This window comes from Linepithema humile, chromosome 2 (assembly GCF_040581485.1).
Source record: "Linepithema humile isolate Giens D197 chromosome 2, Lhum_UNIL_v1.0, whole genome shotgun sequence".
NCBI lineage: Eukaryota > Metazoa > Arthropoda > Insecta > Hymenoptera > Formicidae > Linepithema > Linepithema humile.
This window is the reverse complement of record NC_090129.1, coordinates 1,166,634-1,194,392: the sequence shown is the minus strand read 5'-3', so window position 1 is coordinate 1,194,392 and position 27,759 is coordinate 1,166,634. Positions and strand designations below refer to the sequence as shown.

The following is a 27,759-nucleotide window of genomic DNA, read 5'->3' as shown; positions in this document are numbered from 1 at the left end:
AAAGAATTTTTTATGTTAAGTTCACAAATGTAGAAGCAGTTTCCAAAAGCAGATCACTCAACCGTTGCGTTTTCTGGACATACTAATCTTCAGTGCGCGTTGATACGGACCTAATAACGCTTTAGTTCACGCCTATCATGTCAATGAGCCATCTCATGGACTCAATAGACATCAGAATCATTGGTGACATGTAGTGGCCAGAAGTTTTTCGTGCAATGTTTAACACGTCATTGATCCAGTAATAAACAATCGGATCGCTGGTGGATGATTTAGTCACCATTTCTTAGGTATAATTATATATTCTGATAATGATGAATTGTGATTTGACGTTAATAGTTTAAAAAAGTCATTCCATTGGGCGTGATTTGTGACCAATGCATAAAATATTGCAATTTCTAGTCCTTATTTTGGGATCTTGATGTGATTAAACCGAAGCAATTTTCCATTTGCTCCAAAAATTGCAAGAGCATTGTTAAATGACAATTTAACAATAGTACGAAATTTATTCTACTGCATTCACCGGACATTACTGTATCGTGAAATTTAATCCTTTGGTGACTAATGTTTTCTTCCATCCTGTTAGTCATCTTGTACAATTTTAAATTGATTTCTTAAATTATTGTATATATGCTCATTTTTCTATGATCTTGCATGATTGAATACTTTTTTTTATGAACCATATAGCTTAGTCAATTTATATGTATATTTAAAAAAAATGGTGTATGATTTTTGTATATCAATTTAGCAATGGCAGCAGGTGGTAGCAGTTTTATAAGTAAGCCAGCCAGAGGGTGGTTGCATCCAGATAATCTAGTAAGCAAGGAAGGGATTACTTATACAGTGAAGGTGTGTTATCTATATTTTATAATTTGTTAAAAATAAAAATTTTATTTTAATTAAAATAAACATTTATAATACACATTTATTATTTTTAACTCTTGAATATGGGAGGCGTCAAACTGATGTTAAGAATTTTCCATCATCTTTTATCTATTTACTATCTTAAATGTTCTATTTATTTTATGATAAATTTTACTCTTATATATCTTATAAGCTCTTATACAATTATAAGCAAAACATCAAGCTTTAACTACAAATAGAGAAAAGATTGGCAAAAAGGAAGGGAGAGCAATAAACATAATGAAAAAAAAATCAGTTAAAAATTGCGATTAATTTTAAGTATTACAATGGAGAAAGAAATTTGCTTATTCAACTTATATTGCATTTATTGATTTTTTCTAATTTTGTATCTTTACAGTACATTGGATGTCTTGAAGTGTACACGTCCATGAAAAGTTTAGATTTTGAAACACGTTCATCTGTAGCTAAGTAAGTTTGTCGAGCATTGTACAGTTTACTATATTGTTATAAGTATTTTTAATTATTTGGTTTAAAAAATTTTTAATTTTATTTTAGGGAATGTATAAATAGAGTCTGTGAAGCTGCTGGATTAAAATCTGCTGACAAAAAGAGAAGGGTACTGTATATATCTTACAGAAAATTATTACATTTACAATTAACTATTTGGATCTGCAATTTTTATCAAGTTTCTTCCAAACAGGTTGATAAAAAAGTGTTGAGGGCTATATCGGACAAACCTCGCATGGAGCATACCACCGCTAGCGTTAATTTAACCATCAGTAGTTGCAGTTTATCCTTAACTAATATATCAACTGGACATATTATTGCCAAACATGACATGCCACGTATATCTTTCGCTTCGGGTGGCGATACGGTAATCATACATGTTTTAATATGTAACATAATTTGTGTAGAACTTTTAACATTGATATTTGTACGTCAGTTGTATTATACTTTTCAAATTATACCTTATTATGTAATAGGAAATATTGGATTTTGTTGCATACGTCGCCAAAAATATGCAAGAATGGCGTGCGTGTTACGTGCTTGAATGCGCAAATGGCTTGGCGCAAGATGTTATATCCACCATTGGACAAGCGTTTGAACTTAGGTTCAAAGAATTCCTCACAAAACCAAGCTCTCTCCAGTAAATTTGATAAAAGATGTATACATTTATCAATCTGGAATTATGATCATTCTGGTTTCTAATCTTGTATCTGCTTGCAGTCCCGTGCTAAACGGCGTCAGAGAAGCAGATAGAGATTATTACAATGATCTCCCAGGGAAAGTACCGCCAGATATTGGCCCGCCGCCAGTACCCCCTTTGCCTAACACAGCATCCACTCTGCCTAATCTGAAGCATCATCAAAATCATGCGTCACGCACTCAAGCACAAAATGTTGCAGCCGATTCGTTTTCCTCTACTGCTGACAGACAATGGGCTGGTAAAATTTTTTTCCGAAAGAACGATAGAACCCATTTGTAGAATATAGTTATTTCTTTTATATATAATTTTTAATCTTTTTTTTTTCACAGAAACTGAGAATCTCATTGATTTAAATTCTGACGGTGCTATAACTTCATCGACGAATTTAAATGCTATGCCTGAGCACAATTACGTTAATGACAGTGTCATAGCTGCAAACAGAGACAATCATCGTGATCCAGCGTCAATGTTTGATGTTTTTGACATGCGTAGGTGTCATTCAGTATGTTACTTTTTTTACTTTTGATATATTTATTCAAAAATTTATCGACTGTTAATCTCGTTTTTTTTTTTTAAATTTATGGACTTTAATTTTGTAGGCTTCTCTTCTTTGGTTTCTTTATCATGTGCACATTGCAATCAGAAATGTAGGAAGAGATTTATTTTAATATCTCTATTTAATATTTTATATTTAAATCTTGATTTATATTTATTCTTATGATTTATTACTTGTCTGAAATGCTATTTTTACGAATTTTAGAGCCATTCAGTTCTGCCATATCTGACATGAGTAGACTAAGTCCCCGATCGCAAAAGCATCAATTAAAGCAAGAAATTTGGTTTCACGGAAGTGTTAGTCGATCTGAAGCGGAATCCATGCTTACTAGAGTAAGTATATATTTCATTAACAGAGTATGAATGAAATATGAATCATCGAATATATAAATTATCTTTACAAACTGATTTCGCTTTAAGGATGGCGACTTTTTGGTTCGGGAATCACAAGGTTCTCCTGGTCAATACGTTCTGACTGGTATGAATAATGGTACCCCAAAGCATTTATTACTAATCGATCCTGAAGGTGTTGTAAGTATCGCATAAAACAATATATGAGAATCACTAATGCGTATTTCTTTATCACGTGCTTTGATAAAATTTGGATAAATATTACGTGTAAATAAGGGCATAAACTTTTGTTTTACAGGTTCGCACAAAAGATCGTGTATTTGACAGTGTGAGCCATTTAGTGAACCATCACTGCGACAATGTATTGCCAATTATTTCGGCTGACAGTGTTTTAGTATTGCGTTATCCCATCCCCAGGCATACAAATTATTAATTTTATACAACAACATTGAATAATAATTGAGGACATAGACTTGGCAACGATTTTCCAAATAGTATATTTTGAACGTGTGTACATGCGAGAATCTTTGTCAAGTCTGGCTTTTTGTGATATTTTTCAAAATGAGTTTCTTCACGTAAAACGTATGCATTGTTTATCCATAAAAATATGCATTTGTTCATCCTTTCTATTATATATGAATAGATAATTTATGAGAACGTGTCTCTGTGAATCCTTATAAAACGTGCCAACCCAGCCAAAGTAATTTTGTATAATTGCTATTAATTTATCGGAATTAAGTACATTCCAGTTTCTATTAATTTATAAGAATTAAGCCCATATCGATTTTATGTATAAAATATTGCCTGGCCTATGATTCTCAATTTACTTAAGATCTATATATATATACGTAGGTAAATTTTACATAACTAACTATATTTTTTAGAGTATATCATTAAAGTGTATTACGTAATATGCATTTTATATTGAACACATTGTTGCAATCCGGTCTCTCATGCAGAATTAGATGTTGTAATAAATATAATTTCATACAGTATGATATAACGTGTATTATATCTTTCAAGTCTTGATGTTAAAGAAAGTAAGTGAAAAAAAAATGAAAAAAAAAAAGGTATTCAAAACGAGGCTAATATTTTCAATATTTTTCTCAATAAAAAAAAAGTAAAATTAATTTATTATAACTTGTGACATACGAAAAACCAATATATGTCGATGTATAGTACAAGAATAAAAATGGGCACATTTTGTCGCTTCTATCATAGTTATGTGCGGGACCAGTGTCTTACAATTATGTTTTATAATGTTAAGTAACATAATGACATCGGTGTGTAATTAAGTAAAAATTTATTTACAATAACGATCTGCCTTCATTTTGCTTCTCCTATCTAACAAAGTTTCGTGTAAATTTCCTTCTACTTTCGCTTTTGCTAACTCGGAACGATTTGACTTGTTTATCCTTAACTTCTTGTCTTGAAACTTTTGAAACTTTCGTCTGTAAAATTAAATATTTTTTTTTATATTAAAAAATATGCTTCTAATCATTTTATTTGGAGTAAGAAAGATACTAGATAAATAGTAAAATATTCAAGTAAATGTGACAAAATTTGAACTGAAATAGATACTTGTTAATATCACAAATGATATAATTACATAAACTATTGATAAAATTTTATACTCACACATAATTTACTTCAACATCTGCAAGTGAGCCTTGTTCTTCCTTTGGAATATCTCTGCTAGGGCTTTGAGAACGTTGTGTTATACTTCTTATAACAAGAAACTCTGATGTACCAGCTGTTCTATTTTGACAAACTACATCATCATCACTTGTAAGTGACATAAAGCATCCTGTATTATTCAATATTGCAAGTTTCCCATCCTAGAATGCAAAAATGCAAATTCAATCATTTTTTAACAGAAAATTTGTATAAATATGCTTTCACATACAATAATAAATGTTTAATTTATAGAAATAAGCCAGATTGACAACTTTTTTTGTGTATTAATAGATAGCAAGAAGCATTACAATTGCTCTACGTTAAAAACAATTGGTATCATTTTCATATAATAAAATTAGATGTAATACAAAAATTTTAGAAAATAAATCGGAAATTTTCTTGCTTTTAAAAAATAATATAAAAAGATAATTTCAATAAATTAAATATTTGTGTTTATTTTGATATACTTCTGAGAAAAATACCTGAAAAATTGGTTCCCATTGTTCAATTGGGCCTACCGCATCACTCCGTCCAATAACAACACCTTTTTTATCAACACCCAGGTATTTTCCATACCCTGATTTTAAAGCAATCTTAGTCTCGCTTATGGGAAATGACGTTAAGATTTCTTCCGGCGATGGACCATCACCTTCATCATGCGGTATGCCAAGAGTGAATAGTCCATTATCCAAGGCTTTCATATAAGTTTGATTCCCAAATTCTATGGCTACCGTCCCTGTGATTTCATATGTATTCTTTACTTTCCACCATCCTCCTATAAAATAAATTACAGATTATATTGATGATTAAAACATACAATGTGTTTATAAATTTAAAAATAAATTCTAATAAAGAAATAAGTACCATGAGCAATAGTGTCCTTGTCCTCCACATTTGCATCTTGCTCCTTTTCTTGTCTCTTAGCCTTTCGTTTTTTCGGTCTGATGAATAGAAAGATACATAAGTAAAATGTTACATTCTTAAATAAAACAATGTAAATAAATATAGAAAATGTAAAGATACCTTGATTTTTCACCTTTCAGTACTAATTTTCCAGTCTTTACTTTGTCGTATTCTGACATTCTTGCTGTTTTCACTAAATTTGATGTAAGACACCTGACGCTTTCAAGATAACCAACAAAAGAGTCAGCTGTGTTAACTATCGGTTATAACATAGAATGACAACTCATCTTTTTTTAATTGCAATGTGTTCCGAATTCGTTTTTGGACAAAACGAAAAAAGTCCACCAATTATACATCTGGAATAAATTAAATTTTTCTGCGTTCCAAAACTCATCAAATGAACAGTGTAACATTAAAATGTATTTAGGAACACCGAGCAAACGACACGCACGCGAGTGGCGCAAGGTTCGCTCCTTTTCTTTCGGTATTCGACCGAACGTGTTTCGTGCAGAAGAATCCGTTTGAATCCACGATATAGTCTGTTTGGAAACGCTTCAAAATGACCGAAACTCTACAACTACGAGGCACGCTTCGCGGCCACAATGGATGGGTCACGCAAATCGCTACGAATCCGAAATATCCGGACATGATTTTGTCTTCTTCACGTGGTTAGTATTCGGCTTCGAAACGCCGCTTCTCCTTCCCGCATTTTTAATTTCTCATGTTGCACGGATTTTTCTTATCTACTTTAACTTGATAATATAATTTGCTATGATTTACCATGATTTTATCATGTTGCGAAGCGGAATATAGCTAATGTGTACCGCGTGACTTTAACTTTGTTCGCATCAAGGCATTCCATCTGTTCATTATAATTTGTTTTCCTGCTTATGATTTAAGAGTTAAAACTTTAAAAATTATAACAGCATATTATCGATGTTTTTTCATTGTAGACAAGACTCTAATTGTGTGGAAATTGACACGTGACGAGGCCAACTATGGTATTCCGCAGAAGCGTCTTTATGGTCATTCTCATTTCATAAGCGACGTGGTTCTTTCGTCCGATGGAAACTACGCGCTGTCCGGTTCTTGGGACAAGACCCTGCGCCTTTGGGATCTGGCAGCAGGTAGAACAACAAGAAGATTCGAAGACCATACCAAGGTGTGACCTCGCTCTTCCACGTACTTCCAATGCGCTCCTTCGTAAAGTTTTCTTACTCTGTAATAAGAATATGAAGAAGGTTGCAAAGTACTACTTTGCAACGATGATCTTTCATTCTCGTTACAAAGAAAGAAATAGTCTTGCCGAAAATGTACTGAAGCTTTTTTTTTTATTTTTTTTTTATATTGACAAATAGAAGAGGTAGGCACTGATTGAATCAGTGACGTAAGTATTCCTGTGATATTTACAGGTTGGGATGAGAATATATAAATGGCTTTGTTAATTCATTATGAGTTTTGCTTTCGTCAATATAGGATGTTTTGAGCGTCGCTTTCTCCGTGGACAATCGTCAAATCGTTTCTGGTTCGCGAGACAAGACCATTAAGCTGTGGAATACATTGGCCGAATGTAAATACACCATCCAAGATGATGGACATACAGATTGGGTCAGCTGCGTGCGCTTCTCTCCCAATCACGCAAATCCCATTATTGTTTCTGCGGGCTGGGATCGTGTTGTCAAGGTAAAAAGCCTGCATCTAAAGAAATTCATTAACATGAGACAATATTTTTATAGAAATGATGTAAAACTACAAAGCATGATATATCCATGAGTGCTTTCGGATATGGGACTGATGTACTATTCGTATTATACGTATGATTGCACAATAAAAGAATGTATTAACAATTCACGCGTTTTACAGGTCTGGAACTTGACAAACTGCAGACTGAAGATCAACCACAGTGGCCACACTGGATACTTGAACACTGTCACAGTATCGCCCGATGGCTCGCTCTGCGCATCCGGCGGCAAAGTACGTATTTCTCCAGCTCGTCTACTTAAAACGCATCAATCGCATAAACTTGATTGTTTAAATCAGTCGAAATTAAACATTTATATTATTTTTATCGCCAGGACTGCAAAGCCATGTTGTGGGACTTGAACGACGGCAAGCATCTTCACACTTTAGATCACAATGACATTATCACGGCATTGTGCTTCAGTCCTAACCGCTACTGGCTCTGCGCCGCCTTCGGGCCATGGATCAAGATCTGGGATCTTGAGACCAAAGAGATGGTCGAGGAACTGAAACCAGAGGTTGTGTCCGCGACCAGTAAAGCGGAGCCGCCCCTGTGTCTGTCTCTCGCTTGGTCTACTGACGGACAGACGCTGTTCGCTGGGTATTCCGACAATACCATCCGCGTTTGGCAAGTGTCTGTGTCCAGCCGATAAAATGTAATTTTTGTATAATAAAAATGTAATCAAAATTTTCAACGCTATTTTATATTTATATACATATCTTAAGCAACATACATTTATAATGTATAAAATTTTACAAGACAGTGGACGTACAAATCTCCACTGTCGTCTACATCGACGACCTATTTGTCTTTTGCTTCCTTTTTATTAATATTTTGCTCTAATTTCTGGAATTCCTTTTCAGTGATTTTATCCGCTTCATCCTCCACTTGAATAACTCCAAGTACTTCGGGTATATAAAATTGCATCATATTTTGCACACCATTCCTTAGTGTTACCACTGAGCTCGGACAATTGGTACAGGAACCTTGCATTTTCAGTTTTACGACACCTTCCTCAAATCCCTATTGCAATCGTAAGATTATTTATTTATTATGTTTGAAAAAAATGCAATTTTTTTTTATCTTTAAGGTTTGAAATACTTTACCATGAATACAATGTCCCCACCATCTTCTTGTACTGTGGGGCGTATTCGTGTATCCAATAATTCTTTTATCATCTGAACAATCTCATCATCCTCTGCATTAATTTCTGTAAAAATATAAATAGAATATAATCAGTCTTCTATTTTCTTTTGAATATTTTATAAAATTAAGTTAATTAATATGAACTGTTACGTGTATCTGCAGCAGGTTGAGAGGTTTCATCCATGATTGGTAACCCACTCGCGAAGAAATCCATGATGTTAGCGAATACCTCAGGTTTCAACAACTTCCATTCCACATCCTCGTCAAGTTTTGTAATTGTGATGAAATCGGGTCCAAAAAATACTGCTTTCACTCCTTCTACGCGAAATAACATTTTTGCAAGTGGAGAGCAGAAGGCATCTTTAGCGCTTGGAAAATCTTTTGTGCGTCCTTCTCCCAATACAGGTACTCCGGGAATAAATTTCAAACTATTTGGATTTGGTGTATCTTGTGTTTGAATAAACATGTTGCGCCTTTGCTGGTTCGATATAATAGGCCTATGTTTGGTAGATAATACACAAATTGGTGTACTGCTACTATGCAAGTGCCTGACACCAGTAGAGAAAGCCCTGAAAATTTTTATTTATATATATAATTAATTTACACAAAAAATATCTGTATAGTTCAATGTGTATAAAATTGATCGTGTATACTATTCATATGAAAAAAAAGATTATAAGCCTTACGTTGAATGTTCTTGTGCTAATAACATTCTGTTAGCAGCAGGTACACAACGCTTTACATTATTTGATGTCCTGAAAAACGTAACATGTTCTTCAAATTATATCAGTGAAAATATAATAGAGAAAACTTTTTAGATAGATTACTTACTGCATGCATTGCTCACTGGTTAAAGTTCTATATAATGCCGGCCGGTTTGAATGAATTGATTTAAAGATCTTATCCATGGCTGTGTTTTGACGTCTTAAATTGTTAAAAATCTCTTTTCTCTTTGACAGGACATATTGTCATTAAATGACATGCGCGAGAAGATCTTATACATAACCTTCTCGAGTTCTAAATACGGATTTTATAAAGATGGCAGCACACAATTTGAAAATGTGAAGCATATTATGCATATTTTCAACGTGAAAAAAACAAACTGTACTTATCACTTATTAGAACCGTCTACTAATTTGGTATTTTTTAAGTTTTGAAAAAAAGGAAATATTAAATATAAGAAAATTAATAGTAGATTAGACACTAAAAATATAGTTGTGTGGAAATTTTGTCAGCAATGAAATCATTTATTAGAATTACAAAAAAACGTCTTTATTTCAACTCATGTTCATATTTATATACATTCATAGATGGTTGGAAGTTGATAATTTAAGATCTTGGACGTTCTTTCTTCTCTTTGTAAAGAGCGAGCAGAGAAACGTTCGCCACCTTCACCACTTTAAAGCGCACTCCAGGAATATCACCGACGGCATGACCTTTACGACCGAAACCTGCCACTAGAACTTCGTCATTTTCCTCGATGTTGTTGAGGCAACCATCCCTCGGTACGAAGGCTGTGATCTTCTTGCCATTCTTAATAAGTTGTACCCTGACACACTTACGAATGGCAGAGTTTGGTTGCTTAGCTTCTACTCCCCTATTGAACAAAACATTGATAATGATAAAATAGGTATTGATAATAATATTGATAAAATATTAACGTGAACAAACTCGATATATAAGATTTATAAATAATCATAAATGTTATTACATACACTTTTTCTAGAACAATGCCTTTAGCATGGGAAGCTCCACCAAAGGGATTAGCCTTCCATCTGGTTCCAAGATGCGCCTTTTTGTAGTCCTTATCGTTCCATCGCTGCTCCCGTCTGTGATTCACATGTTTACGCGCCGTGCGAAGACCTCTGGGCTTGCCTGTAAAGCAGAGACGGTAAGTAACTTGGTTATGTTCAACTAGTCACATATTTGTGCGAATATATTTCGTTCAACATTTTTCGATAACATTTTGACACAGAAAATATTGCGCCAAACACTTTGACAAATCCTTAGACAAAATTTTTGATTTTCTATCATTATTATTTTAAATAATATAAAAATACTGAAAGAGCACATGACATACCCATGTTGCCTGCTATATGTTACAACCGGAAAAACGCGATCATCCATGAGCGGAAGTGCAAATCGTAATGCCTATTGCACATAGAACGCGATGGCCAATCAGAGTCCTTCGCTTTTTTAGAAATAATAATGAATTGTATAGCGACAACATTTTTGTCCCTAGAAATTAAGTTTTGCTATTGGACATCGAATGTCGCGCATTGAAAAATGGAGGCGATGTAAATTCTCCGTTAGTGTAAAAAATATAAACGATATGCCTAACCTTTCAATAAACATGGCTATCGCCGCAACACGTTTAGTGAACAAACGCCATTTTTGCGAGTGAATTCCGAAAACGCTGAGTGATCATTTTACGCTCAGAACGTTCAATCAACTGTTGCCCAATTGTTTGTATATCTTCAACACAAATTTATTTTCCATATTCAAATTTGTTTTACCATTATTATGGGAGAACAAGCAAATGAGTCTATACTGATTACAGTTCTGGAAGATGCAGGTATCTTTCTTTTATATCTTTATACTTTAAAATAATGTACACTTTTCGTACACTATGAAATGTTTTAATTTAATTTGTATAATAATATTGAAGTAGAGAATTTATTATGTTTAAACTAGGTATATATATATATATATAACTGTAGCATTAATCACATTAGAATTTTCTGACCATAAGATAACATTGTCATAATATTTATAGAACAGAACAATTTCACGTGGACCAAAAAGGCAACAAAGCTCTTTCTTGAGGCTTACTTGGAAAGGAAGGAAAAATTTCGTAATCCAGAAGTGAAGAAAAGGTTGTTATGGTCGGAAATTGCGCAAATTTTAAAAGGACATGGATATATAAACATAGACGAGGACATATTGGACCGAAAGATGAGGAACATGAAGAGGACATACAAAACAATCAGAGAAAATAGTAGGAAAAGCGCTACAGGACGTGTGTCTTGGGAATATTATAAGACATTCCAAGAAATTTTTTCTGATCTTGATAGCACCAAGTTTTCGCCTGAGAGTAAAAACAAATTATTTTACACTCCTAATAAGAAACAAATAGAAATAGAAGAAAGAAAGATGGACTTAATTAATCAAGTAAAGGAGACTCTAGAAGAAAGCAATAGAATACAGCAAGAGAGGAATGATTTAATAAGACAGTTAATTTTATCACAATTTCATTCACCAGATAAATAAAAACCTTACCTTTATCCTTGATTTTCTCATTTTATTTCTAGAATTGTTTTAGGAAATTATGACTTAGTGCAGAATCTTAAGTTATAACTTGTATATCCTGTCTAACTTACAGACATTATACGTTAATTATAATTATATACTTGTATACATTTTTAGAAATGACACGTTTGATTAAATAAAGATTAAGATTTAATTATATGAATACATATATTATGTCCTTTCTATCTGATTAAACATTTCTGTCATTCATGTTCACACATGGATCAATATCTTGTGAAATGAAATGAAAACAGACCTATTATTATTCAATAATGTGCGACATCTTTAATATGATAAATAATTTCATATGCTTTGATAATACCTTGATTGCTATCACAAGTCTGTTCTGTGTAACAGTACTGTATTTTCCAGTATTTTCCGACGAGACAATGGCCTAGTTTACACCGATTGTTTAGTACGCGTACCAAGTACTAAATCTGCTTCTTCGATAGGTATAAATTGTTTAGTGTAACATCTACACCAATCAAAGAAGCAGATTTAATACTTGGTACGCGTACTAAACAATCGGTGTAAACTAAGCCAATTACAAGTAAGCATTAGAGTGAGAAAGAAGAGAGAAAAGTACAGAAAGTGCAATACATATGTGCAGTAGTGCAATATTCCCTCCCTCAGCTGCTTACCGCTGCGTCTTAAATCTGGCGTCACTGGCGTAGCTACGTACTCGCGATGTGCTCGCGAAGTGCGGCGCTTTGGAATCAGTCCGGTTTTTGAAGAAATATGGCGGATGTGGAGGTAAGCGAGTCACGTGTAACGAGAGAAAATATTACATTATCGTTGCCATTACGTATTATAATTAGTATATTCTGTTACAGCTAACAAAAGCTTTGAAGGATCTACCAAATCGAATTCAGACCGCTAGCAAAAAGGAGCGGCGTGAGATTCTACAGAATGTCGTCAACGTGTTGTCAAATCCCGGTAAGAAATCGTAGAAAAACGTATTATTTTTTTTGATAAGAGATAAATGTTCTTCACGTTTCAAAACAATATGAAGACAAGAAGAAGTATCTCGTTCGAATGCTGCTATTTTGCGTTATGATTTACATATGGCATTGACAAAATGGCACACGTTGGACATTCAAGTATACTTCTTTACAATATTGTTTTGTAATTGTATTGTTGGAGTAGCTTTTCCAGCGTCAATTTATTGTAATTAAAATCTGACCAGTTCATAAAAGACGCAAAAGAGTATTATTACATGTTAATTTGGTTGATATTTGTTAAATAACGATATTATGTGAGTGAGCTCAAAGTCTTACTTTGAAAACACTTATGTTAGAAATGAAAGCGTTAACAATGGAAAACAGCATAATTTGAATGAATCTAGAGACATATGACAGTCTATAGAATCATATATTTTAATACACATATATGAATACATGTGTATGAATATGCATAAAGGAAACATTCTAGCTGGAGTAAATTATTTATTGCGAATATTTTTAATTCACTTTCTTTGATATTTGTAATGTATATTATATGATTTTTACAAAAGACATTTCAAGTTTATATTTCTTTCATTTTGATCATATAACCGTATAATTTGATAATGCCAATGAAAAGTAATTGGAGCAATAATTAACTGGACTTGTGATAATAATTTTTGATTTGTAGAAATGATTATAATTTAAACAGAATTAAATATGTTTATATAAAGTTTCTCAATTGTCAAATATGTTTGTGCATGAAGCAGTGATGCTATATTTATCTCTAAAAAGATTTACGTTCAGTTGTCTGAAAGTTAAAGTCTTTTTGTCAAAAATACATGTTATTTATTTTGTTGTCAAGTGTTGGAATCTTATTATAATATATTTTAGGTCGATAGTATATTCACATGTAAGATTTATGAATTATTGCAGGCATTAATGAGAAAATTGTTAATGGCATATGTAAGGTGGTATCAATCACCTTACATAGATACAAGGACAGTACTTCTCAGTCCTACGTGAAAAATCTAATTGTGGAATTACTTAAAAAACAACCGGAGGCTACCATCAAATATATGACAACTGTAATTTCAGAGCAAGCCACTTGGCATAAGAATGTAGTTGCAACGTAAGTCATATATTGGGAATTAATTTTCCTCCATTTACACATAATGATATATAATGATGATCTTTATGCTTTTTTTCAGGTTAAATACCGCTCGAACTGCATATATTGCACTGCAATGGTCGACTTTAGTCATTCTTCATACATATACTGAGATGTGGGAGATTACTGTTTTATTACGACTTATTGAGGCACAGGCAAATTTATCTGCTGCAGCTTTAGCGTCCACAGATAAGAAACTCTCGGAGAAAGTGTATACATTACTCGCACGCGAATGGACAACTATTAAGGACGTATATGGTATAGAACTTTTTTATGTGGCTAATTTAACAAAATTGGAGATCGGCAATGGCGTGATTATCCTAGCCAGCTTGCTTACAAAATATTTAGTCGCCATGAAAAGGGACGATTTAGTGGAACACTGCTTAAAGGTAAGCATGCAAATAATATCAATTTAAATCAATCCTTTTTCTGAACAGTGTATCGTTATGTGTATCGCTAAATAAATTTTTCAGAAAAACATGATAGACGTTTTTATAAAAGTGGCGATCAGTTGTAAGAAGAAACCGGATTTATATGTAGTCGATGTGGCTGCGCCGCTTCTTCGGAGATTAAGTCACGAAGAATTTAAGACCCAGTTGCTTCCTGCTTTGCAAAAAGCTATGCTGCGAAACCCGGAGATCATAATCGAATCGGTTGGTCACATTCTGAATGGATTAAGTCTCGACTTGAGTCAATATTGTCAGGAGATCAGCAAAGGATTATTCGCCAATTTGCATTCTAAGGAGGATCTAGTTCGCGACGAAGCGGTCGCGGCTTGCCGCAAACTCGCTATGCAATGCTCCGACACGACGGCTTTGGAAACATTGCTGTCGTCCGTGTTCGCGGTGTTTCACGGATCCGAGGGCAAGCTCACGGTCGTGATTCACAAGATCTCCGTGCTGCAAGGCGCCGGCAATCTCAGTTACAACGTGGCGTCGGGCAGCAGCGTGCAGAAACTGGCGGAAACAGCCTGCGAGCATTTTGTCAAAGTGCTCGAGACGGAGGTCCACGAGAAAACGTTGATACACGCCCTCGAAATGATGACGCTGTGGTCGAAAAAGTTGAACAGCGTGCCGAAACTCGTGGTGGACGCTTTCAAGAAGGGCATGGCGGCGAAGACGTCCACCGCCGCGGTGCGCACCGCTTATATCAAATTGTTCTTCTCGATCTCCGCCACTTCCTACTCGGGAGTGATAGCGCCGATCCTCGCGCAAGCGATAACCCGAGCTACGCAGCAGTGCGCGCAGCCGACGGCGGTGACCGAGGGCCTGGTCGCCTCGTATCTGCTGCTGAAATTCATAATAGCCGATCAGGTCGAGAACGACAAGCAGAGTGTGCTTTGGAACGCGATCGACGAACAGATATTCTTCTCGGAGAAGTTCCTGTCGACGTGCGGCGACGACATCCTGTACCACCTCATGCTACTCTGCGAACGGCTCATTATCGAGTTTTCCGATCGACTGAACGAGAAGGCTCTGACCGGCATTCACCGCGCGATTGTTTCGTGCGCCACCGCTCCGAACTCGACGACGAGGCAACGGTGCTCTCCGTTGATCAAGAAGATTCTGACGAATCTCAGCAGCTATGCACCAGCGCAGGCTCTGTTAACGGAGTTCAACAGGTTCTTGGAAAACGTCAAGATCAAATCGGAATCGGACAAGGAAACCAGGGAGGAATCTTCGATGGGAGAGATCACCGGCAGGTGTCTCGCCGACGGATTATTCGCCATTTGCTCGGGTTCATTCTTGTTCGAGGCGGCCAATTATCAGATAACCAGAGACGCTCTACTTCCATCTCATCATCCGGCGCTGATCAAAGCTGTGCCGAATCTGTGGTTCAAAATCGCTAAAAATTACAACCTCGTACCGAAGGATTTCCTACGCAGTTACAGCAACGAGGTGAAGAAGATGCTGATCCAAAATTACAAGCCGACGCCGAATTACGAAAACGCGCTTATAAGGATTATGTCGCTCGCGCCGGACGCCTTCTTGCCCGCGCTGGTGTCGAACGTCACGAGTAAACTGGACGATCCGGAGATTTTGAGAGTTACCAAGGACGAGTATTTTACGTATCTCACACCCGAAGGCGAGCTTTACGACAAGAGCGTGCTGCCCGTCAACGACGAGAACGATATTCTCAATTCTATGAACATGAAGAGAGAAAGCAAGGTCTACTCGTTCAAGGAGCAGCAGGAGGAGCTCCAACTGAGGCGCGAGTTGTACGAGAAGCGGAAGCGGGAGGGCAAGATAAAGGAGCCAAAGTTGACGCCCAAACAGGAGGAGACGCTGAAGGCGCAGATCGCGAAGGAGAACGGCATTCGCAAGAGATTGACCGAGCTGAAGGCCAAGATAGACAACACCGTGTCTCTAACGACGTGCTCGATACGCGGCAATCGGCAGGAGCTGTCCCTGTACTTGAAGGACCTTCTGCCGCCGATTTTGAAGAACCTGGGCTCTCCGCTGGCGGCTCCCGAGATGTCGGAACTTTATGTGGCCCTTCGCCGAACGGTGACGATAGACAACAGCGCGATCCTCGGCGACCTCATCGCTCACGTAACTCTACGGCAGCTGCAGCCGCAATGCGACCTGGATCCAGCCTGGGAAGAAGAGAACCTCGACGTGGCGGTGAAAAGGACATTGAACCTCATTTACGCGGTGACAATCAAGAAGAAGGAGCTGTTCACGGCGCCCGCGTTCTGTTACGTTTTCCCTTTCATAAGGAAAACCCTGCTGTCGTACAAGGACGACGGCATGATCGTGCAGGGACTGCAATTGATTCAGGAGCACGCGAAGCAGAGGAGCGGCACCAACGACCTGAAGGACATCAGGCACCCCAGACTCCTGCCGCGCAAGCAGATGTTCGATTTGCTCATCGAGCTTATGGAGACTACGACTGGCCGCGTGCAGTCGCACGCGGTGGCGACGCTGCTGGATGTCGCGCAGTCGGGCAGCGGCCAGCCGGGCACCGCGATCGCCACCAGCGAGGACATCGACTCGTTGATCGGCGCGCTGCAAAATTCGCTGTCGACCGTGCGCGATGCGGCGCTCAGAGGGCTGACGGTGATACGTCAGGCCTTCCCGTCGCAAAAGGAAGACCAGGATCAGCTCGACAGGCTCACCAGACGAGTGTGGATCGCGCGGTTCGACGTGGACGACGAGAACAAGATCCTCGCCAACGAGCTGTGGAACTCGGCTGACTTTAGCGCGCAGGCGGAGATCCTCTGCGAGGAACTCATCCAGGACATCGCTCATCCGGTCGAACCGGTGCAGCAAGCGGCCGCTCACGCGCTGGCGCAAAGCTTGGCCAGCGTGCCGCACTTAACGCCGTCCGTGCTGGACAATTTGTTGCAGCTCTATCAGGAGAAACTCGCCATGATCCCGCCGAAGCTGAACGACTTCGGCCGCGTGATCGAGCAGCCGATCGACACGTGGGGTCCGCGGCGCGGCGTCGCGCTCGCCCTGGCGCAGATAGCGCCGTTCCTCACCGCCGACACGATACACCGGCTCATCCAGTTCTTCGTTTTGACCGGGCTGGGCGACAGGAATCAATCGGTGCGCACCGAGATGCTGACGGCGGCCGTCGCGGCGGTCGATCTGCACGGCAGCGCGAACATCGCCTCGCTTCTGCCGGTCTTCGAGGACTTTATGGACAAGGCGCCGAAGATCGGCAGCTTCGATTCCATCAAACAGTCGGTGGTGATACTGATGGGATCGCTGGCGAGGCATCTGGACAAAAACGATCCGCGGATCAAGCCGATCGTGATGCGCCTCATCGCGGCGCTCTCCACGCCGTCGCAACAGGTGCAGGAGGCGGTGGCCAATTGTCTGCCGCATCTGACGGATTCTATCAAGGAGGACGCGCCGAAAATCGTGGACAATCTTATGGACCAGTTGCTCAAATCGGACAAGTACGGCGAGCGCAAGGGCGCGGCCTACGGACTCGCGGGTCTCATCAAAGGTATGGGAATTCTCGCCTTGAAGCAGCTGGATATTATGAGCAAACTGACGAACGCTATCCAGGACAAGAAGAATTACAGGCACCGCGAAGGAGCGTTGTTCGCCTTCGAGATGCTGTGCACGATGCTCGGCAGGCTGTTCGAGCCTTACATCGTTCACGTTTTACCGCATTTGTTGCTGTGCTTCGGCGACTCGAGTCAGTACGTGAGAACCGCTACTGATGACACTGCCAGAGTAGTTATGAGTAAACTTTCCGCCCATGGCGTTAAACTGGTACTGCCGAGTCTGCTGGCAGCTCTCGAAGAAGATTCCTGGAGAACGAAAACAGGTAAATTCGTAACATATTGCGTTAATTCGAATAAATTGAAGCAATTTTTTTATTTATTTTCTATTAAAGATATTTTTTGCAGGAGATTATATCATGAGAAAATATTTTTAATTCAGATGACAAATCTATCAATTTTATGTGAGACAATGTTATTTGTATCAAATAAGTGAAAAATTGATTTTAAATTATTACTTTTTTGTGTGGTTTTTAAAAACGAAATTTTATTTGTATTAGAACAGGCTAAAAAATTCGTTTTTTATTCTCCAGAGAACAATCTCAAGTAATTAAATTTTAATTATTTTTAAAATCAGGTGTTAAATTTCATTAATCTTCCACGTGCTATCTTTGTGTTTCAATATGTAAAATTCAATACATGTAATGGTTACTTACTTAAATTTAAAATTTAAAGCACCGAATTAAAGTTTAAGACTACAAAAAATCATGCTTTATAGAATTATAATATTATAAAATTTTTTGTAGCCTCAAACTTTAACTCGATGCTTTAAATTTTAAATTTTAAATGTATTGAATTTTGAAACACAAAGATAGCACGTGGAAGATTAATAAAATTTAATACTAGATTTTTGATTTATTTATTATCATATTATTTTATAATATTATTATTCATGTTTAATTAATTTTAGAATCTAAAAAATCTATGTTAATAATAAAACGCCTGAATATTAATTTAAAACTTACACTTCATATATTTTATTTTCACAGGCTCGGTCGAGTTACTCGGCGCAATGGCGTACTGTGCGCCGAAACAATTAAGTAGCTGTTTGCCGAGCATTGTTCCTAAGCTGATAGAGGTGCTTAGCGATTCCCACACGAAAGTACAAGAAGCTGGCGCGGAGGCGCTCAAAGTTATCGGAAGCGTTATTCGCAATCCGGAGATTCAAGCCATTGTGCCGGTATTGCTGAAAGCTCTGCAAGATCCGTCACACAAAACTGCCACTTGCCTGCAAACATTGCTGGACACGCAATTCGTGCATTTCATCGACGCTCCCTCACTGGCTTTAATCATGCCTGTCGTGCAACGCGCTTTTCTCGACCGCTCGACGGAGACGAGAAAGATGGCCGCGCAGATCATCGGCAACATGTACTCGCTAACGGATCAAAAGGATCTGACTCCTTATCTACCGACAATCATTCCAGGTTTGAAGACCAGCTTGCTCGATCCCGTGCCAGAAGTGCGCAGCGTGTCGGCACGAGCGCTGGGCGCGATGGTACGCGGAATGGGCGAATCGAGTTTTGAAGATCTGCTGCCCTGGCTGATGCAGACGCTCACCTCCGAGACCAGCAGCGTCGACCGATCCGGCGCCGCTCAGGGTCTGTCCGAGGTGGTGCGCGGACTCGGCGTCGAAAAGCTGCACAAGCTCATGCCCGAGATCATCAGCACCGCCGAGAGAACCGACATCGCTCCCCACGTGAAGGACGGCTACATCATGATGTTCATATACATGCCGAGCGCGTTCACCACGGAGTTCACGCCGTACATCGGGCAGATCATCAACCCGATTCTGAAGGCGTTGGCCGACGAGAACGAGTACGTGCGGGAGACCGCGCTGCGAGCGGGACAACGTATCGTCACACTTTACGCTGACTCGGCGATAATGTTGCTGCTGCCGGAGCTGGAGAAGGGTCTCTTCGACGACAACTGGCGCATACGATATTCGTCCGTGCAACTGCTCGGCGATCTGCTGTACAGAATCTCCGGCGTGTCGGGCAAGATGTCGACCGAAACGGCCAGCGAGGACGATAATTTCGGCACGGAACAGTCGCATTACGCCATCATCAACGCTCTAGGCGCCGAGAGACGAAACCGCGTTCTAGCCGGTCTTTACATGGGTCGGTCGGACGTAGCACTGATGGTACGCCAGGCTGCTCTTCACGTCTGGAAAGTAGTGGTGACGAATACGCCAAGAACACTGCGAGAAATATTGCCGACTCTGTTCACCCTTCTGTTGGGATGCCTGGCGAGTACGAGTTATGACAAGAGGCAGGTGGCCGCGCGAACGCTTGGCGATCTCGTTCGAAAATTGGGCGAGCGAGTGTTGCCGGAAATTATACCGATTTTGGAGAAGGGTCTGCAGAGCGATCAGGCCGATCAGCGCCAAGGCGTGTGCATAGGCCTGTCAGAAATCATGGCCAGCACCAACAAAGACATGGTGCTGACCTTCGTTATTAGCCTCGTGCCAACAGTGAGGTGAGTACAATGCTGGATAGATCGATAGCAAATTTCACGAATTTTTGCTGGATTCGGCAAAAAGCTCCGGACGCTTAGACGAAGAGATCAATCTTGTTTTCAGGAAAGCGCTCTGCGATCCGCTGCCGGAAGTGCGACAAGCCGCGGCCAAGACCTTCGACGGTTTGCACTCGACGGTGGGCGTTCGCGCGCTCGACGACATACTGCCAGCGATGTTGACGCAGCTGAACTCGCCGGACCCGGCCGAGGCGGAAAACACCCTGGACGGTTTGCGCCAAGTAATGGCGATCAAGTCGCGCGTCGTACTGCCGTATCTAGTCCCGCAACTGGCCTCGCCGCCAGTTAACACGAAAGCACTGTCGATACTGGCCAGCGTGGCGGGCGAAGCGCTGACGAGGTTTCTGCACAGAATTCTTCCAGCGTTGCTCACTGCTCTTTCCAGCGCGCAAGGAACGTCGAACGAGCTGCAGGAATTAGAGTACTGCCAGGCCGTCGTTCTTTCCGTCACCGACGAAGTAGGCGTCAGGACTGTGATGGATCAACTGATGGAGGCCACAAGAGCGGAGGACCTCTCGAAGCGGCGCAGCGCCGCGACGTTGCTCTGCGCGTTCTGCCGCGACACGCGCGCCGATTATAGCCAGTACGTGCCGCAACTCCTGCGCGGTCTCATTCACCTATTCACCGACGAGGACAGAGATGTGTTGCAAATGAGCTGGGAAGCGCTCACCGCGGTGACCAAGGTGAGCGAACTGCGACGGGAATAATTATTGCGAGAGCATTGCGCGAAATTAATAAGTCGCTTCTCGTTTCTCGCAGACTCTGTCGTCCGAGCAGCAGATTGCGCACGTGCAGGACATCAGGCAGGCCGTACGATTCGCCGTGTCTGACTTAAAAGGTCAGGACCTGTTGCCCGGATTCTGTCTTCCCAAAGGAATCACGCCGATTCTGCCGATCTTCAGAGAAGCTATACTAAACGGCTTACCGGACGCGAAAGAGCACGCGGCTCAAGGCCTGGGCGAGGTCATCAGATTGTCCAGCGCGGCTGCGTTGCAGCCAAGTGTCGTGCACATTACCGGTCCACTTATTCGGATCTTAGGCGACCGTTTCAACTGGAGCGTCAAAGCGGCTGTGCTCGAGACACTTGCGATATTACTCGGAAAGGTATTCAACAGTTTACATGTACAATTTCATCATATATGCTGTATAAAATGATATCATTTAATTCAATCGTATCTAAGCGATATTCCGAGGAGCGAGCAACTTGAAAAGAGAAGATTTTGTGGCTCGAAATTTTGTACGCATAATAGTAGAGTGCATTTTTTATTAGTGTATCTCGCTCGACAGGTTGGCGTTATGCTGAAACAATTCTTACCGCAATTGCAAACCACTTTCTTGAGGGCGTTGAACGACAGCAATCGGCAGGTCAGGTTGAAGGCAGCTTACGCTCTCAGTAACCTGATTGTCATCCACACTCGCGTCGATCCTTTATTCACGGAACTTCACACTGGTATCAAAACGGGGGATGATCCTGCGATAAGGTAATCCCGATATTATTGACACTGGGACACTTTTGGGAACCAGAGAATTCTAACATTGATATTTACTTTCGTGAAGGGAAACGATGCTGCAAGCTCTGAGAGGCGTGCTGACCCCGGCTGGTGATAAAATGACAGATCCGATGAAGAAACAAGTTTTCGCAACGCTCAGCAGCATGCTTAGCCATCCGGAAGATGTTACGAGAAACGCCGTTGCTGGTTGCTTCGGCGCTCTAATGCGGTGGTTGAATCCAGATCAATTAGCGATCGCACTTAACGATCACCTCTTGTGTGAGTCTACAAAAAATACAGTATGCCATTCAAGTTTATACTTGCAGAAATTCTTTACTCGTGTGTTACTTCGATTAGGTAACGATGTTAACGCTGAGTGGATGCTCAGACATGGACGTTCAGCTGCACTGTTCGTGGTGTTGAAGGAATCGCCCATCACGGTGTACAATCCCAAAGACAAGGACCGCGTCTGCACGGTGATACTGTCGTATCTAGCCGCAGACAGGGTTCAGATAGTCATGAACGGTGTGCGAGCGTGCGGTTACCTATTTCAGTATCTCATGAACGAGTCGCAATCTATACCGCAGCAGATTCTGTCACCTTTTGTGAGGGTAAGCGTTTGGTATTTAAAGAAATATAATTTCCACAATAGATATCCGTTCGAGAATTGATGGGAGTGCAAACAAATATGCAACACGGAATATATATATTAAGGAGAAACGCGTAATGATATTTAAACTATAACGTCGATAACCTCAATATTCGAATTTCAGTCGATGAATAATAACAGCAATGACGTGAAGCAGCTGCTCGCCCGCGTTTGCATCCATCTTGCGCGCAACATACCGCCCGAGAACATGTCGCCCGAACTGCTCAGAGCGCTTCTGCCGATGCTAGTTAACGGGACGAAAGAGAAGAATGGATACGTCAAAGCGAATAGCGAACTCGCGCTTATCGCGGTGCTTCGGCTGAGGCAGGGCGAAGAAGAGCATCAGGTCGGTTTATTTTCCGATTTATTTTATATTTTTAAAGTCATTTATGTAAGATAATTATTTCTCTTATAATTTTTTTTTTCTGACAATTCGTTGTTCTCTTTTAGCGTTGCATGGCTTTCTTGGACGCTGGTGCGAGAGAGTCTCTATCCGATGTGGTCAGCAAAGTGTTGCGTAAAGTTCTCTCCCAGCCGGAGGGCAAAATAGAGGAATTAGACGATACGCTACTCACGTGAGAGACATTGTACTTCCCGGGGCTGATTACGCACTATACCCGTTTCAGTAACCGTATTATCCGCCATTACTCGCCCGACCCTTATAAGAAAGAGATTTATCGTTCGTGTATCAATTACATTATGGACAAACTAGCTCATTCAATCTTGTATCTCGGTAAGCAATTAAAATGCGTCAAGCGCAACAGTCGCTCGATGGCATTCAAGTTACTTAAACTAAAATATCCTGAGTGTCAAGCGATTCGAACTAGGATTGTACATACTTTTACGAGAGATGTTTTTTATGATTATTCATATATTATTCGTATGTCGACAGTCTGACGTCTAACGACTCGAACGTCGATAATTGCGCCCCGATTCGCACGAGTGTCTTCACACCTGAGAGATCGGAGGTGACAGTCGGTATCCGTTATCGGCGTTCGTCTTGTTGGAGATATAAGACTTATTATTTAAGCCGTTGCTTTGTTTACAAACGCATCAAACAAATTGCGTTACGGACTCTTTGCGCTCCCATACTACGCATATTATACTGCATCAGGAAAGCGGTTCTTCTCACTCGTCGTGAAGAAAGAGTATTCGATGAAAGAATTTACAAATAAAAATTTCGAATTTTAAATTCGAAAATCGAGAAAAACAATTTAATTATTCGCGTAATATAAGCAACGTGGCGGCAGGCTGTATAGAAACTATTTGCTTATTTCTAACAGATTTGTCCGTTTTGCTTGCACTTTCTATGTATTTTTGCACCAAGTATGTGAATGGTGGGAAAAAATCGCGACATCGTGGATAAAAATCGTCATGTGAATTTTATTTACGCGATGTGGCAATCTTTTTCGTCTACACATTAAATTGCGTTGTAGGGAATCACGCGAGAAGTACTCTCTGAAAAATTTATAGTTTTCCGCACTTTGTCGTTCCAGCTATTTATTCCAAGTAATTAAATGAATTATATTCCGAGAAAGCACGTTCACTTATACTGAGTACCTGAGAAAAGTGCAAGCGAAACGTACAGATTCCTCGAGAGAACATTGACAATGAATTGTTTACTATTGCAATATTGTTTTGTAGTTATATGTGTGTAATGACGTAGATTATATTCCAGAAAATATAAGGTATAAATGTTGCCAGCAGATCTCGAATATGAGCAAACTTTGATGACACGGATATGTCCGAGATTGCTCGGTGAATTTGATCAAATTGGGGATCTGCCTATAAAGAGAATATTAAGTCGGTTCAAGTTGCTCCGGGATGCCGCGATACTTCTGGCTCGATTTATTCAAATTTCTTTACTTTTTTAGGCGTTACGCTCCACATCAAATCTCGCATCTGTCGATTTCCGCAATACGCAACTCGCTCGCATCCACGCTGCGTTCCATCGCGTTCACGCGGTTGTAACAGTTTTTTCAAATGTGCGTTGGATAATCGCAGGATTTTGTACTTTTATATAATTTCTAACAACCAATCGAAGTGTTTTTGCTTGCATGACGCAATTATGGATAATTGTTCTTTTCTCACAAAGATAAAACTGAGGATTTCTTCTCAGCGCTGCAATATCAGCGCTGAATATCAGCGCTCCTTTGTGACAAACACGTTGAAACGCAGGAAAAATGAATCAGAAGCAACAATATGCATCAAAAGTAATACTTGACTAAACGTTACTAATGAAGTATTGAGTTTTGTATTTTACTTTTTTTCCGTGCTTTGAGGAATTTCTATAAATATATCGGATTGATTTTCTTCATTCATCAAATAAAATTAAATTATGAACAAGATGTACTAATCAGATTTTTGCTTTCAAGGTTTTCAGTACAAGTAATTTTAATCTTAATAACAAATTCTTAATTCTGAGTTTAGCAGCCGCTTTTTCTTAAACGAATATTGTTTAAGAAAGGTAAATTATTGTAATTTTCTAAATTTTTATATTATATATTAATTTAATTAAAAGACTCGAATCAGTGTCTCAAGCCTTAATTTGCATTTATAAATTCCACGCAATGAAATATTTTATTGAAGCGTTATAAGCAAACTAGCGATGCCGAGGAAAAAGCAGTAAAATGTCGGATCGGAAATACGTAATAGAAAAGTGTCAAACAGGACGATGGCAAGCGGTGGCAAGCGGTGGCAAGCGGTGGCAAGCGGTGACTAGCGGTGACTTCCTATCGATGCGCTAAAGTTTTTCTTTTTGTTTTTCATTAATGTTAACGGACCTATTATATAATTTTTATTTATCACATTTTAAATATAATTTTATATTCATCAGTTATGTATGCCATGATTATATGTGATATAAATAGAATGATGCCCTGACGTTTATGAATTTTATTTCAGCCTCTTGATAAAAATACCATGATGTTTTGCGAAAGGACAATGTACGCGGACGATATATGTAACAATCTTCAAACGCGAATTTGCAAAACTCGCAAGATTTTACGCTTTTTTTAAATTTTGAAGTTAAATGTACGAAAAATAGCAATTTGTTGCTCGTGAAAAATTCATGAATTTTACTTTGATGTTTTGTTATTTCTTTTTTTTTCAGGAATATTTATTAATTTCACATGATTTATACATAAATTATATTATCATGAAAATGTCAGTGGAAACATAACATAGTTTACGTGATGTTTAAACTAACTTTTTAATGATAATATGTATAAATCATATAGTAATCATAAAAAATTAATAATTATACATTTCTCAAAAAAATTAAAAAACCACTTAATTTTTTAATCTTATTAAAAAAAATACAATTTTTAAATAGCTATTATTTTATAACAAAGTCATATCGGCTTTCTAAGAAAAGTAATTTAAAGCTCCGAATCTTTAATTCTAAATGCATTTTACAAAATTTAATTTTTTTTTTTTTTTTAAATTGTCTTTTCAACAAAAGTCAAGTAATTCTTTAATTTTTTGAGAAGTGTATTTTGTTTTATTTAAAGTTTTTAATGATTTATATTGCAAGATATTTTTTTCAAATATAATTTATATTTATTAATATACGTATTTCTTTTTTTAAATAATATAGAACTTTAAATGTTTTGATCACATGTTGAACACTTGTACTGTTGCTGTGGCAATACTATCAACGACTAATCTCGTTATGTTACTTTAAAAAAGTTAAACGATATGCATTAACGATGAATTCTCGCTTATCTGCAAAAAGTGGAGCACATATGCGCGATATGCTAAAAATTGCACGATAAAACGGGAATTCCTTTGAAATGGCGGATCGACAATCGCGCGCGTCGTTGATGGAAGTGCATCCCGTAGTGTCGAAACATCGTTCGACAGCGAATCTTGTGGCAGCCCATTGCAATCATTTGCTATAAAAAGAAAAAAAAACACGCAAAGATACAGAGACAAAGCGCACAGCTGCACGAACGGTTATGCAGTTCCGTCGGCCGACGCTGTTGCACTTCAAAGCACGCCGTCGCCCACGCGCGAAAATGTCGCTTTACTACGTCCGGAAGCGGCACTTTATGTTCCCTGCGTGATCGCGAAGGAATTAGTGTCCCTTTCTCGGCTTCCGGAGGCTAACTCACGGTCGCGAGAGTTCAATCTTTGTTCGCCCAATCGTAATAAAAAAAATGCATTTGTGATTCTTATCAGTGATTCTTATTTTTGAATCAAAAATATTGAAATCATATTTTTTAATTAATTTGACTTACATATTGCTTTAAAATAAGTTTAATTGAATTTCCAGATATGTAATAAATTCACTTTTGACTTTACGTGTCTTTCTCATAAGTGGATGGTTTCATCAGCAGCTTGGAAGAACGACAGGAAACATCGTTCACAAGTGTTTATTGTCAATTGTTTACAGGACAGATAACCCTCTTGGGTTAAACAAATACTGTCTTTCCGCCAGCTGAATTTTCAATAATACGTTCGTACTTTCTTTTTTACACCGAAAGCCGCTGTGTGTATTCTCTAGCGAAATAAAAAAAGATTAGCGTTGCCTCATTAGCGCTTTTTTATCACATGAAACACATGTTGGAAAATTTTTTTCCAATACGATTAGATATATATATATATATCTAAATAACCTGATGGGACGGTGCAATGCGTCATAAGACGATAGTAAACACTTGACAGTCTCATTATACGTTGCCGCCCTGCCTGCCCGTTGTACCGAACTTGTAAGTTGCTATCTGTTTTCAATTATAACTCGAAAATTAAGCTTCGGACAAAATTTTGTAAAAGGAAAAATCGTCTCAGAATTCGCTCAAGAATATGGCATTGCAAGGACATCAGGTTATTTTGAATCACCCTGTATATCTAATGGGTGTTTGATAAGCCAGTGACTTTGAAATAAAAGAATTTTTTTTACCAAAATTTGATTTATTTTTCAACATAGTCTCCTTTTAGCTGGATACATTTTGCCCAATGATTTTCCAACTTCTTTAAGCCTTCCAAAAAGTACGATTTCTCGAATTCTGCAAAATAAGCATCTATTTCAGTGATGACCTCCTCGTTCGATGCGAATCTTTTTCCACCGAGCCATTTCTTCATGTTTGGAAACAGAAAGAAGTCGCAGGGAGCCAAATCTGGAGAATAAGGTGGATGAGGAAGCAGTTCGTATCGCAATTCAACCAATTTGGCCGTTGCAATTGCAGACGAGTGAGCCGGTGCATT

General features: G+C 38.9%; 6 protein-coding genes and 2 long non-coding RNA genes across 10 annotated transcripts; 4 read left to right on the top strand and 4 right to left on the bottom strand.

Annotated features, from left to right (window-relative positions):
- The first annotated feature begins 120 nt into the window (after positions 1 to 120).
- On the top strand, positions 121 to 4,290 carry Shc (SHC-adaptor protein). 3 transcript variants are annotated; one of them, XM_067348825.1, is made up of 12 exons: positions 121 to 287; positions 400 to 493; positions 746 to 846; positions 1,259 to 1,329; positions 1,417 to 1,477; positions 1,562 to 1,735; positions 1,845 to 2,008; positions 2,089 to 2,306; positions 2,398 to 2,556; positions 2,829 to 2,956; positions 3,044 to 3,154; positions 3,273 to 4,290. In XM_067348825.1, exons 3-12 carry the CDS (start codon positions 748 to 750, stop codon positions 3,405 to 3,407), a joined length of 1,320 nt encoding a protein of 439 aa, XP_067204926.1. In that variant the 5' UTR covers positions 121 to 287; positions 400 to 493; positions 746 to 747; the 3' UTR covers positions 3,408 to 4,290. The 3 variants fall into 3 exon arrangements, with proteins under 3 accessions (XP_067204926.1, XP_067204925.1, XP_012231756.1); XM_067348824.1 differs by having other exon boundaries at positions 400 to 554; XM_012376333.2 differs by lacking the exon at positions 400 to 493.
- FRG1 (FSHD region gene 1) lies at positions 3,417 to 5,835 on the bottom strand. The gene is made up of 5 exons (XM_012376335.2): positions 5,675 to 5,835; positions 5,516 to 5,592; positions 5,134 to 5,426; positions 4,613 to 4,812; positions 3,417 to 4,425 (listed from the first exon to the last, which is right to left on the bottom strand). Exons 1-5 carry the CDS (start codon positions 5,731 to 5,733, stop codon positions 4,278 to 4,280), a joined length of 777 nt encoding a protein of 258 aa, XP_012231758.1. The 5' UTR covers positions 5,734 to 5,835; the 3' UTR covers positions 3,417 to 4,277.
- A 159-nt stretch (positions 5,836 to 5,994) lies between these two features.
- On the top strand, positions 5,995 to 7,989 carry Rack1 (Receptor of activated protein kinase C 1). The gene is made up of 5 exons (XM_012376337.2): positions 5,995 to 6,222; positions 6,508 to 6,716; positions 7,031 to 7,237; positions 7,418 to 7,528; positions 7,630 to 7,989. The coding sequence occupies exons 1-5, from the start codon at positions 6,114 to 6,116 to the stop codon at positions 7,945 to 7,947; spliced, it is 954 nt and encodes a 317-aa protein (XP_012231760.1). The 5' UTR covers positions 5,995 to 6,113; the 3' UTR covers positions 7,948 to 7,989.
- Positions 7,983 to 9,440, bottom strand: LOC105677607 (NFU1 iron-sulfur cluster scaffold homolog, mitochondrial-like). Its single transcript, XM_012376338.2, has 5 exons — positions 9,273 to 9,440; positions 9,128 to 9,196; positions 8,592 to 9,010; positions 8,402 to 8,505; positions 7,983 to 8,318 (listed from the first exon to the last, which is right to left on the bottom strand). The coding sequence occupies exons 1-5, from the start codon at positions 9,347 to 9,349 to the stop codon at positions 8,097 to 8,099; spliced, it is 891 nt and encodes a 296-aa protein (XP_012231761.1). The 5' UTR covers positions 9,350 to 9,440; the 3' UTR covers positions 7,983 to 8,096.
- A 247-nt stretch (positions 9,441 to 9,687) lies between these two features.
- On the bottom strand, positions 9,688 to 10,644 carry LOC105677557 (small ribosomal subunit protein uS12). Its single transcript, XM_012376257.2, has 3 exons — positions 10,522 to 10,644; positions 10,157 to 10,316; positions 9,688 to 10,038 (listed from the first exon to the last, which is right to left on the bottom strand). Exons 1-3 carry the CDS (start codon positions 10,523 to 10,525, stop codon positions 9,771 to 9,773), a joined length of 432 nt encoding a protein of 143 aa, XP_012231680.1. The 5' UTR covers positions 10,526 to 10,644; the 3' UTR covers positions 9,688 to 9,770.
- A 144-nt stretch (positions 10,645 to 10,788) lies between these two features.
- LOC105677556 (uncharacterized) lies at positions 10,789 to 11,725 on the top strand. Its single transcript, XR_010888345.1, has 2 exons — positions 10,789 to 11,016; positions 11,218 to 11,725. It is a non-coding gene; the product is annotated as an uncharacterized lncRNA (long non-coding RNA).
- LOC136997725 (uncharacterized) lies at positions 11,722 to 12,403 on the bottom strand. Its single transcript, XR_010888348.1, has 2 exons — positions 12,073 to 12,403; positions 11,722 to 11,981 (listed from the first exon to the last, which is right to left on the bottom strand). It is a non-coding gene; the product is annotated as an uncharacterized lncRNA (long non-coding RNA).
- Positions 12,397 to 25,434, top strand: l(3)80Fj (lethal (3) 80Fj). The gene is made up of 13 exons (XM_012376255.2): positions 12,397 to 12,503; positions 12,584 to 12,686; positions 13,628 to 13,823; positions 13,903 to 14,251; positions 14,336 to 18,146; positions 18,870 to 20,355; positions 20,459 to 21,095; positions 21,172 to 21,516; positions 21,700 to 21,893; positions 21,970 to 22,181; positions 22,260 to 22,513; positions 22,676 to 22,897; positions 23,002 to 25,434. The coding sequence occupies exons 1-13, from the start codon at positions 12,489 to 12,491 to the stop codon at positions 23,128 to 23,130; spliced, it is 7,953 nt and encodes a 2,650-aa protein (XP_012231678.1). The 5' UTR covers positions 12,397 to 12,488; the 3' UTR covers positions 23,131 to 25,434.
- Positions 25,435 to 27,759: the final 2,325 nt, after the last annotated feature.